This window comes from Talpa occidentalis, unplaced genomic scaffold, assembly GCF_014898055.3.
Source record: "Talpa occidentalis isolate TD23 unplaced genomic scaffold, MPIMG_talOcc4v2.1 talOcc4.3, whole genome shotgun sequence".
NCBI classification, from domain to species: domain Eukaryota; kingdom Metazoa; phylum Chordata; class Mammalia; order Eulipotyphla; family Talpidae; genus Talpa; species Talpa occidentalis.
The window spans coordinates 92,247,200-92,260,230 of record NW_023603184.1 but is presented as its reverse complement, the minus strand read 5'-3'; the positions used below and the strand labels follow the sequence as shown (position 1 = coordinate 92,260,230).

The 13,031-nt window shown below is 32.0% G+C and overlaps 1 protein-coding gene across 17 annotated transcripts in view; it reads left to right on the top strand.

Moving 5' to 3' along the window:
* Positions 1–13,031, top strand: part of BAZ2B (bromodomain adjacent to zinc finger domain 2B) — a 294,239-nt gene that overhangs the window by 254,509 nt on the left and 26,699 nt on the right. For all 17 annotated transcript variants that reach the window (XM_054699766.1, XM_054699765.1, XM_054699764.1 and 14 more), the window contains 5 exons: positions 4,520–4,660; positions 7,233–7,487; positions 8,406–8,620; positions 9,729–9,803; positions 10,608–10,851. In XM_054699766.1, the coding sequence (XP_054555741.1) occupies positions 4,520–4,660; positions 7,233–7,487; positions 8,406–8,620; positions 9,729–9,803; positions 10,608–10,851 (930 nt within the window). The remainder of the gene's footprint in view (positions 1–4,519; positions 4,661–7,232; positions 7,488–8,405; positions 8,621–9,728; positions 9,804–10,607; positions 10,852–13,031) is intronic.

Here is a 13,031-nt window from a genome sequence, read left to right as displayed (position 1 = left end):
ACAAATGTAATTTTTGAAAAGTTACGAGTTTGAAAAATTGCTGTGACCTTTTTGATTGAAAAATCTATAATATGAAATTATTCCAAGAATCTCTCCATATCCAGATCCAGCGAAGCAACTAGGTAGCACAAGTACATTTTTGTGATTGTTTATGTACACTCTAATGATTTAATGCTTTGATTTAGTAAAAACTCAATATCTTTTTACTAAAAAGAAATCCCAAGTTATATTGATTCTCTAATTTAGAAAACTAATTTCTGTAGTTTTTCCCTAATATGAATCTATAATTAGTAAAAATATTAGATTTATACAAATTACCCCACTTGTTATTATCCTATTAATTTTAAAGTGTCCTTAGTATATCATATAGCATATGTACAAAAAGTAAAGCATAGTCTTTAACCTCAGGAATAAAAGGGCTTATTTCTGAGTATAACTCAAACAGTATGAAACACATCTACTTTCATCATGGGAAATTAAAGGTTGGTTTAAGCAACATGAGAAAATAGCGCAAAATCTCCTGTTTCATTTATTAAAACTTTATACTTGCCTCTAATTTACAATCACATTACTCATATTAACTGTGAATAATCAGCCATAGTAATTGTAACAGAGTCTTTTGTATGTTTCCCCAAGGATCAATAAACTACAAAAGGTTGTTAAACATGCATCTATTGCAGAATGACTATATCAGCATTTTAGGAGACAAATCCATAAAAAGAAGAGAGTAGTTGAGGTTTCAGAAGTCTTTTAATAAGCAATCTGAAAGCAGAAAAAAATATATACCCCCCGACCAATGACGCAAGTCATAAGAATATTTTATAATCCTGTATTTACACCATTACTTAGTGAAAAATAAACAGTAAAATTGCACATGTAGACAGTTTTGCTTAAGCAAATCCATTCTCAGTTGAAGACATAGTAAATATACAACACATTTATATTTCATAAAATATAATTATATTTGAGCTTATGATGAACTTTATTTCAATTTTACAATTAAATTACCTTTAAAAAACAAATGTAAAGTGATTTTATTGTAACACTATAATAAAATGATAAATGTCATAACAAAACTGATTTGGAGAAGAATATTATCAATTTAACTTAGATAAAATTAAAATCTCTAATTATTTCATGCAAGAATTAACAATTTTTATTTTAATTTAATGCTAATTTTGTGTGACAGTAGTCTATCAATACACAATACTTAAAGATATTTAATATAAAGTACTATTGTGTATACTATTTTAATTCTAAGATAATAACTAGGTTTTTTTCTTTTTGAATATTCTTTTTATAGCTATAAATATAATAAAAATAATGTATTTTATTAAAAATATAAAGTATCAGGTTTCTTCAATCATGTGATTCATAATTTTTTAATTTGTGTAAACTTAATTTCCATAATAGTTTTTTTTAAGATTTTTTTTATGTTCTCCATGCAATTGCACCCCTCTTGTTTTGACCCCAATCTCTCATCTTCCTGCCCCCCCTCATAGTGTTTCTCTGGTTTATAGTTGAATTTCCATAATATTTTAAATGTAAAAATATACTCAAAAAATTGCCCGATTGTTCTCACATTCAATATGTGACCATAGACAGTATCATTTTTATTGTTTATATCTGTCTTCTATAAATGTCTTGTATTATTAATCTTATTTACACTTTTATCCTTCCTGCACCTTAAGGTAAACCCGTATTTTAAATTATATTTATGTGTTTGAAATTATATTTATGTGTTTGAAATTTAAATACAACTTGCTGTCAAAAACATGTATTCTTCTAATTATGCATAGAACAAACACCTAAGAGAGCCAGTGGAATCATAAATGCCAAAAACAGAGGTATCTTTGGAATGTGGTCCCTTAAAAATGCCCTGTTTTACAATCTTAGAAGTTGTAAAACTTTACAGTAACAGGATACTCTACCACATTCATTCTTTGGTTTTTAGACTTCTAGTATTCTAAACTGAAATAAATATTTCATGTATTTGTTACTATATCTGGAGGTACTTTCATGTATGTTTTTAGAGTTCATAAATTAACTTGCCAGGTGAGTAGTGCATATGCTATCAAAAGATGTTTCAGCTGTGAATGACAATTTAAATAACCTTTTGCCTAATGTATTAGTAATATTTTGATATAGAAAATTTCACTACTATAATTAAAATGATAAAAGATGTTTTAATGTAAATGACATACTGAAAATTCACATTTACTCTTAAAATTCTATATCTAGAACACTGTGGGGAGAGAGAAGGAAAAGAATTTGGAATGAGCATATTAATTTGCTTGTAGTTATGTATTGTTAGTGTACAGTATAGCTAAAAGCTATAATTTGTAGCCTTTTGTAGAGAGTCTAAGTTTTTGCCCTGAAATTTAGCCAATAGTAATGTAAAATGTTTCAACATTCCTCTCATATTAACATAGATTTAATAAGTCATGTCTCTGGTAGGCCAAAGATCTGTTATAAGCAATTACAGATTTTTTTTTTTAGTGTTAGTAATCCCATAGCTTCTTTGTCATTTCCCTCCCACAATGTCTGTGTGAATCAGTAACCAAGAAATTGAGAAACTATGTAAAAACAAAGAGTAATTTAGGCATATCATATAAAGAGGCCTTCATGATCTGGCTCTCTGACTTTCATAATACTACTACTCAATCTGTAACCCACTCTCCAGAACTGAAACTATGAAGAGTTCCTCAAACATGCCGTGCTTCCTCAACTCTCTGCCTGAAATACCCTCCACTTTTCTCTGTCTTCCTCCTTTTCATGTCCTCCAGCAGCAGTTAGTATGCTGTCTTACCAGTGGTGCTTGAAATGGAGAGGATAGGCTTTGGCAAATGCTAACAATAGTATGGAAACAATAAGTGCTATGTTAAAACTATAGATTGGGACTGTAGAATTAAGAGAAGTGGTCATAGGGAGGAGGTGGTAGTGTAATTAGGATTTAGATATACACAATAGGAATAGTGGTCATCCTGATTGGAATTCACCAATATAAGGAGAGAACGGAATAAAAGATGTTCATCAGGAATAGCAAATAGTTTGATGAGTCTGTGTAGCATATAAAAGTGGAAGATAAGTTTGGAAAAGGCTAGTCCTGAATTTAAAAGAAGCAGGATATTATTTTGATAAAGAATAAATAAAATTGAATATAGAAAATTGAAAGATTTTTAGTTTAGGAAACGACATGATCAGCCTTACAGTAGCAAATCCATCAGCATATGTTGGACGTATGAGATGAAGCAGGTCCTTAAATAACATTAGTTTGTTCGACATTGTTTCATTTTAATGTTAATAAGGGAAAAAAAAGATTCCCAACTGAGGATGTTGTCTGTGTGGAGTCTACACCTTCTCCCCATGTTTTCATGGGTTTTTTCTGAGTACTCCGGTTTCGTCCCACATGCCAAAGATGTCCATGTTAGGTTCTTTGGTGTTTCTTTGTTGTCTAGTCTGAGTGTGCACATGTGTGTGCACCTGTGCCCTGAGCGCTCAGGATGGCCCCAGCCACCTGTGACCCTGAACTAAAATAAGTGGGTGGGGTGAAGAATGAATGAAGACATATAATTATTTAACATGAGGGGTGTTTGGGGTCTTTATTGAGAAGTCGGTGATTTTTTTGACCAGATATAGGCCATGCAAATCGAACTCTTGTGTCAATTAGCCCATGGTAGATTTGGTTTCATTATTTATATGTTTCACTTAATGTTGTAGTTTTCAAGTTTGGACTTGCTATAATAGGTTAGAGATGCCTGATAATTCCTCTGATATTTCTCCTCTAAATAAATAAAAATTATATTTGAGGTATGACAGGTAATGATACTGATATATAACAGAAAATTTCTTGACGTTTTCTAACAGATTATCATCCCCTACAATAGGAAAATAGAACATATTATTTACACTACCCAAAATATTTTTGAATGCTTTTGAAACTGTCTTCAGAATGCATTTTACATTCTCTTAAATGTTGCTTATAGTGGTAAATAATGTTTTGGTGTATCACAGGGCTATCTTAACAGTAACAAATTCATTTTGATGAACTGTTTTGCAAATTCAAACATGTTTCCACTTAACTACTATAAATCCTCCCTTGCTTCCTGGAGAAGTTATATTAATAACAACAGAACTTATATTAATGCCAGTTACCTTTATTTTATATTTAGTTGCCCATTTGCATTTTATTTGCCTACTCTTATTACTATTTGTTCTCATATTAAAACATAGGAAATGATTAGATTAATTTTAAATAATGGAATAATATGTATTTTATCTATTATTGATCACACACACACAGTCATAGATTATTTGAAATTCAAAGGGTGAAAGCAAGGAAAAGCAAAATAAGCCATTGTTGCTATGTAATTTCAAGTCTATCCTTAAACTTCCTTAGAGAATTCTGATCACGAAATAATGACACTTTGCTGTTTAAATTTTTACTGGATTTTTATATCATATTTGCAAACACATATAATGATTAAAGAGAATATGTGGTCATGATTTTCTTTTTAAGGAAAAAGAACGGTTGAAACAAGAAAAACGTGATGAGAAAAGACTAAATAAAGAGCGTAAACTAGAACAACGAAGATTAGAATTAGAAATGGCAAAAGAACTAAAGAAGCCTAATGAAGACATGTGCTTAGCAGACCAAAAGGTAATTTATCATGTAAACCACTCATTAATACATTTAATTTTTACTATAGTCTCACCTACCTTCTTTGCCAGAGCTGCCATTATGAAAGTCTTTCATTTTTAACTAAGATTATTGGATTTCCAAGTCTGTCAATCTGCCTATCCAAATGACCACCGATAAATCTCTTTTGCACTCCTACACTGGTAATGAAAGTTCTTAATATATATAACTGGAACACTGCAAATCGTTTAAAGTAGAAATATTGGCAGAGGCCTACAAAAAAGAATTATAAAAGTCAGTAGATAGACTTTCCCTGTTTCCTTTGGTTCTTTCCAGGCATTTAGAAAAATCAGAAAGATCTAATTCCTCCTCAAGTATTCATAAATATTTAAATAAATCAGGGTTAATAATCTATAACTTCCTTCATTTCTTTATTAAGTAACTTTTATTAAGTATATTTACTGTATACCGACACTATGCTAATAAGTGCTTTATATAATTTTTCCCCCCATGATCCTCTGGTGCTGTTATTTATCCTCATTTATACATGAGAAAACTGAGACACAAAGAGGCTAAGGAAGTTACCGGAGATCACAAAATAAGTTGGCAACTTGGTTTAAGCTCCACTTTATTAAACTTGAGTTCATACTGCTTATCTTGAAAGCCAAGAAATATGTCCAGCCAAATTACTTCATTTGTGTTTTCCATTGTGCTTCACAGATATGTAATGCTAAGATAACATAAAAGTAGAAACTTGGAAAGAGCAAAATTATCATGGTAACCGGCATGACTTCACGTACTTATGAATAGAGATCAATTGTATATATAAAGATGGTATTTCTAGAAAATTATATCGGTAATGCATATCATCTCGATAATATTATTATACTCATCAGCAGCATCCCTATTTACTTATTACATATTCATCCGATAACAAATGATTATCTCTTGATTTATGAAAGCTCTTTTCTAAGGTGCTGAAAGCTAACTTTTAATACCCTCGTAGAGATTTAATTATATTTACTTAGCATAAATGCTTTTAAATAATAACAAAAGTATATGTACTACTTTCAATCACATGGAGATTTAAAATTTCCTAAGCACAGAATATGTATATATATCGTGTAGTTAACACATTTAATAATCCATAGTGAGCAGTTTGTTTTCCTAAGTGAGTTTTATTGTCTTGCACCTTTTATTTTCATCTAAGTCTGTATGCATTATAGCAAATATATAAGTTCATTTTAAGCCTTATTTTTACTAGTTTTGGTTACTCAAAATTTTAGAATTGTAAAGAAATGTGTATATCAAATGGTTCCATGAAAGAAGACTCAAATGGAACATTAAAGATCAGCTTATTATCCATAATTCTGTGTTTCCACACAGTATTAGTAGAAAAGGCCTGCTTAGTTATTTCCCTAACTGCAGGGTGGCAGAACATTTTTAACAAGTACCAAGTCAGATAAATAAAAATATTTACAAGTCACTTTTTTCCCCAATCAAAATTGTAAATACTATTGTTGAATTTGCATTTATGGTATTTTTTTTTTGTTGAGCTTGCCTTTTCATTTAATTTTTTTAAATGTCCTTGACAACTGATTATAATTTGGTCATTAAAATACAAATATAGGAGCATATTTGCGAATTAGCAAAAAAGGCAACTTTCTAATTTTATTAATTTATTTAAATTTTTATTTATTTTTGCATAGAAGAACTGGAGTATAGGCCAGAGGTATGGAGGGTGGGAGGATTCAACAGAAACAGAGTGGAGAGCAAAACAGGCAGATATACGGAAAAACGCTGCTAAGAGGAATAGCCAGCAAGAAATGAGAGGTCTGCTGTGCCATATGGGTTAGTTCCTTGGCCAGAGATCAAATTCAACCCTACGCTACAGGGAGGCCCCAGCTTTCTAATTTTAATACTGAAACTCAGTGGTTCACTACATACAGGGAAACCTAAAGATTGTTAGTTGCAATAAATCCAGGTTCTGGCTAGGCCATAGATTTGGACCTTGTAATGTATCTGCATTCATTAGCCAAAGATGGTACCACACTCTGTCCTACAGTTGAAAGATGCACACTGTTAGTTTCTGAGCTACCAAAAATGTGTGAACTATAAATCAGTCTCCATCTTTAGAAGAGTGCATGAGCCACCTAAGTATGTCTGTGAATAAAGTACTTTTGAAATCTTTATTTCTTCAGTTATCTAATTTGTGCTCCAGTTATATAACCATGTTTTATTAGCATGTAAGTTAATTTAACTTAGTGTTCTCTTTTGTAGAGATCTAAGTTTCTATTGAGTTAAATCAATGTTTACTGATGGTTACTTGCTTTGAGGATGCTTAGTACCATGTTGGTTGCAGAAATGTTTCTATGGAATTTACAATTACAAGGGAAATCAATCAACAAGAGATTGAAAGATAGGAATTTATTTTACTTCAGAAAATATAAAATAGGTGGGCTTATGTGAAAACATGTGATCATATACCTCTGAATCACATACAGTGTTATAAACCACTGTTAACCTCAATTAAAAAATACTTATTTTTTAAACTTATTTTTAATATATTTATGTATTTCTTTATTTCACATAGCCTTTGCCAGAGTTGCCTCGTATTCCAGGACTTGTTCTCTCTGGGAGTACATTTTCAGACTGTCTCATGGTGGTCCAGTTCTTACGAAACTTTGGTAAAGTTTTGGGCTTTGATGTGAATATTGATGTTCCAAACCTGAGTGTTCTTCAAGAGGGATTGCTAAATATAGGGGACAGCATGGGTGAAGTTCAAGACTTGCTTGTGAGGCTCCTCTCTGCTGCTGTATGTGATCCAGGTCTAATTACAGGATACAAGGTAAAAAAAAAAATGCAAAGTATTTTTTTTAATATATACTCTCAGTGCATTTATGTCTTGCTTTAGCAGAAGATTTATAGACTGATTCAATTTTTTTCTACATAATGTCATATAAAATTAAATGAAGGTTTGTTTTAGGTTAAAATTGTTACAAACCTAGAAATCTGTGCTCATAAAACCTAAGGGATAAATCATTCCAAAGTTATTCTTTTTTCCTCTTACTTTAGGCAAAAAACAATTTGTTATAAGGCAAAGTACCCATGTGATATTCCACAAAACAGAGTTCATAAAGCAATTAGGACTTGTGTATGTCTTTTAAAATTTTACTATGTTCTCTCTGAATCACTGAATAACAGATTAATCAAGGCACCTGCAGAGCACGTTAAGATTCTATACTCCTTAGTAGTTACTCAATAAGTTCAAATTTACCCAAATTCCAATTAAGATTCACATTTTAGTCAGCTTTGTGCTAAATAACATTGATGAGAGCTCTGCTTCTACATGCACATGCTATTTTTCCTCATTTTCCATATTCATTTATTATACCAGGCAGTAAAACTCATGGCACAACAATAGCACTTTTGAACCTCCCCATAACCACTACTGATAGATAAAGTCTAGAAAGCTTGGGATAGTTTCTGTAGCCAAAGAAGGTATGATAGATGATTTTAACCCTTGAGTTTACGTACTCTTCTCCCTGCCTAACTTTTAGCCAAGGGTTTCAAGAAGGAACAGAAAAATACAAATACTTGCATAGCTCTTTATCCTTTGTTGCCCATTTTTATCTCTTTATTGAAAATGTGAATAAAGCCCTTGTCAGTAATACTGCACACACCTATAATACCAATATTTTAAAGTCTTAATGTTTTTGTTACGAAAGCTTATGATGATAATAACAAATATCCCAAACTTTTATAGGCCAAGACAGCGCTTGGAGAACATTTGCTGAATGTTGGTGTGAATCGAGACAATGTTTCCGAGATTTTGCAGATTTTTATGGAAGCCCACTGTGGACAAACTGAGCTTACTGAAAGCCTGAAGACCAAAGCTTTTCAGGCTCACACTCCAGCACAGAAAGCCTCAGTCCTGGCTTTCCTGATCAATGAACTGGCATGTAGCAAGAGTGTGGTGAGGTGAGCATATATCCATATTTTTCTTTTGATTTTTTTCTATATTGAACTTATATAATCACAAAATAATAAAATTTGCTTTACAAAATTTGGAAGCTATATAGATTATCACAAAGAAAAAAAAGGAAACTATGCTTAATTTTACCATTTGAGGATGACTGCTAATAATATTTTTTAAAAAGATTTTATTTATTCATACAAGAATTTGGGTACAGGCCAGAGGTGTGGGAGGTGAGAGGATTCACTAGATACAGAGTGGGGAACAGAACAGGCAGATAGACTGAAGTACACTGCTGAGGGGAGCAGTGGGCGAGTCGGGAGAGGTCTGCTGTGCCATGTGGGTAGCTCCCTGACAGGGCATTGAACTCATGCTGCAGAGGCTGTGGACAGCTTCACAGCGCTATGCTTAACCCCTTGTACCACTAGGGAAGCCCTGCTAGGAATATTTTAATAGAATCCTTTGCAGTTTTTTGAAAAGAAAATTTGGATTGTCTATATATCATCTTTATAGCTTGTTTTATTTATTTAATAGTTAATTCTCTATATAATAAAATGTAAAAATATTTTTCTTCCTATGGCATCAGTATCCAGCAGCTTTCCAAGAATCCAGATTTTCTTTCCTTGATATCTTTTGAGGATAGATGATGACCTACTTTTCTATTCATAGAATTATCTAGCTACATTTCTTTGTATTATGCACATATGCAACCTTAATGTTATTAGTCTATTGGTAATTAATTTATACCTTTTTTTAAAAAGTACTTAATCTCACTTAAGAATCAAAATTTAAGTCCTTCTCTTTTATGTTTCAAAATTCAGTGAGCAAAATCCATGTTCATCTTGTTTTTGCTAATCTGTATTTTATAGATTTTAATTATGTTACTTTTAGTCCATTGTTTTTCCAGGAAAAGGTCAATAGAAACATTTCACTCATGCATTTTTACCATTGGTGAACATTTTAAGTTTTCCATACATCTCTTAGCCATGACATTTTATTAATATATTTTGCATTTGTTTTTACTATTCATTGACAAATATCACTTTTGCTTACCAAATTAATGCATTGCATAATGGATAATTTATGTCTTCTAATAAATTTTTGCATTGGCAGTGAAATTGACAAGAACATAGACTATATGTCAAACCTGAGGAGAGATAAATGGGTCGTAGAAGGAAAACTCCGCAAGTAAGTCCTGTTTTATTAAAATTAACGCACTGCTTTCCCTTTGTACAAATTTCCAGTAAAACATAAAATTACAAAGATAGAATTTAACTTTATTTTGTCTAAGAACTAGAAAAGGTACAGGTTAATTAAGATGAGACATGAAATTAGTAAAACTCAGGGCCAGAATTTGTAAAGGGACAAAAATATATTGAGATTGAGTTTATATGCTTCATACACAGAAGAAATTAATTTTATCTTTTTGTCTTTCCAAGAAGTCAAGGGACTACATTTTCTATCAGGTTACTTTTGTCATGAGTGTAGTCTGTTTGGAATTATGACTTTTTTTCTTAATTGCTTTCTAGTTAAGGTTTGCATTTACAGAGAGTCTAACATACTCAGACATACTCAACATTAAAACTTAATGTTCCTGCTAGGAAATATAATGCTGAAATTTTCGACTTTTATTAAGAGGATAGTTTCTTTATGGTAATTTGAATTGAAATTTATTCAATCTAATAGTATGTGAATAGTAATTGTTAGTTGGCTGTTGCTAGAATTAGTCTTTTCAGCTTTCTAAGTTTCATTTTTTAAAATATGTTCTAATTACAAAGGGCTATCAGGATAATTTTTGAAAGTTAATATAGCCTATGATTTCTTCAAACATATTTCTTCAGATTCCTTAATTCTAATTTTTATTGTCATTAAATTATTGCTTACTATGAGAGAGATACTATAAGCTATTTTTGCTTAAAACTCATGTTAGGCTCTTTAAAAAGTATAATGAGAATCATTTTCTAATATATCATCATATTTTTATTTTTAAAGGCTCAGAATCATTCATGCTAAGAAAACAGGCAAAAGAGACACTTCAGGTGGCATTGATCTTGGAGAAGAACAGCATCCATTGGGCACACCTACTCCAGGACGCAAGCGAAGAAGGAAGGGAGGAGACAGTGATTATGATGATGATGATGAAGATGATAGTGATGATCAGGCTGATGAAGATGATGAGGATGAAGAAGATAAAGAAGACAAGAAAGGAAAGAAGACTGATATCTGTGAAGATGAGGTAATCAAATTCAAATTGGTTTTAATACTTAACTAAAACTATATAACATGAAAAATAGCATAGCATTTAGACTGAAATGGATGTAGGTGTAAATATTTGCCTCACTTTCTTCACCCATAAAATGAATATTATAGCAGCCACCTAATTTGTGATGCTTATGTAAATATTGAATAGAATTTTTACATATATACAGTTACAGTGAATGAAAGAAGTTTAAATTTTTCTTCCTATTTAATCATCTAAGAATTCGTTAAAGAACTTTGCATTATTTATTTTTGGCATTCTCTTCCATTGTGTTAACATACTATTTTGTATTTATGTAATACTTCTTGCCTTGAAAGTATTGTCATGTTGAGTTTAATGTATTTGTACTAAAAAGTATTATGTGCCAACCTCTAGACACTTGATCAAAGATGAATAAGGCACTGAAAGTCTGTCACAATTTACAGTCTTACTCAGAAAGATTTGCAACAAAAACATGTAAAGGGTTCTATTAACTGCTTTGAAATTCTATTTAGCCAATTTTTGTACCAAGAGGCAGGTACAAAGGAAGGGCATTTAACTTTCTGAGGAGTAAATTCTCACATAGGTTTTTTTGGACCCATTAGCTTAGATGACAGTCTGGGTTGACTGCTAGCCTAGGGGAGAATGGTAAAATGTTCCAGGCAGGCAAATAACACAAGCAAGGGCATGGACACCTGATACCACAGGGTGTTTGAAGGGACAAACAAGTGCTTCAATTTTGCTACAGAGTCTTATATACAACTCTGAACTAGGTTTTTGTACTTTTTTGGTGATAAGAAGCTATTGATGGGTTGTAAGTAGGAAATGACATATAGTCAGACTTGATTTTTTAAGTTGCTCATTGTGGCAGCTCTTTCAAATTTGAAACCTAAAGTAAATCTGGTAAAACAAGATTAGAATTGGTAGGATTAGTTAGGAAATACTGTAGTAGTTTAGATGAATTTGACGGGCCTGAAACTAAACCAGTGGTAATTCTGATGAAAAAAGAGGAAAGGATACAATAAATATCTAGGCAGAAGAATAAGCAGTATTTGAAGATGAATTTTGTAGGTTAATGGAAGGGTAGGTATGATTTATTCCCATCTAATTCCCAACTGTATTACTTGGAATACTGCATGCAGTGTTGCATTAACTAAGATAGGGAAATCAGGAGAAATAAGTAGATGATGGGGAAGGAGGGAAGTAGAAAACAGATCATTGAAAATAGGAAATGATTGTAGATTTATTTTGGATGTCTTGAGTTTCAGGTACCGATGTGTAAGTTCAATAGTCATTTGGACTTAAAAATTTGAGACCTTAGTCTTTAAAATATGGATCTGGAATTTATTAACACATAGACAATAGTTTAAAATCATGATGTGAGTAAGTTTGCACAGTAAGATTGGTTTAGTGACTCAGGTACTGAACTGAGGTTGGAACCCTAGGGAATTGTCAGTACTTGGAATGAGCTGGCAAGACTTCCTGTTGAAGAAGGAACAGTCAAAGAGTTCGGGGATTTCTGTAATATGTGGGGATCCCCAAGATCATCTTCAGAGTCAGTGATTCACTAGGAGGACTCATAGCACTTAGTATGTAATTATGCTATGGTTATGAATATTACAGCAAAAGGAAATAAAGCAAAACTAGCAAACAGAAAAGGCATATAGGCTGAAGTATAGAGAACTGAGTTCAAGCTTCTGAGAGTCTTTTCCCAGTGGAGTTACACAGGATGAACTTAATTTTTCCAGGAATAAATTCTAACATTCATGAAATGTATACTAAAATAAAACCCAAGGTTTTTAATTAAGAGCGGGTCACATAGACATACTCTGTATAGCATGTGCCAAAATTGCAGACTCTCAGAAGAAATGCAGGTGTTCAGTATAAACCAGATTATTAGCAATGTTTTGGTCCTATGAACCAATCGTATCAGTTAGAGTAGGGGAACCTGCCAACAACAAATTCCTAGACACAAACCAAGGGCCAACCTTGTAAGCACACATTTCAAATTATTAATTGCTAAAGAATTGTTAATTCTTTTCTATACATTCAGTAATAACAAAAATCAAGAAAACTGGACATTTCAATAAGAATAGAGAGAGAAACTATGTCAGAGCAGTGCGTCTAGTGTAATGAAGACTAAAAGTGTTGAGTTTGGCAACATAGAGGTCCTTGGT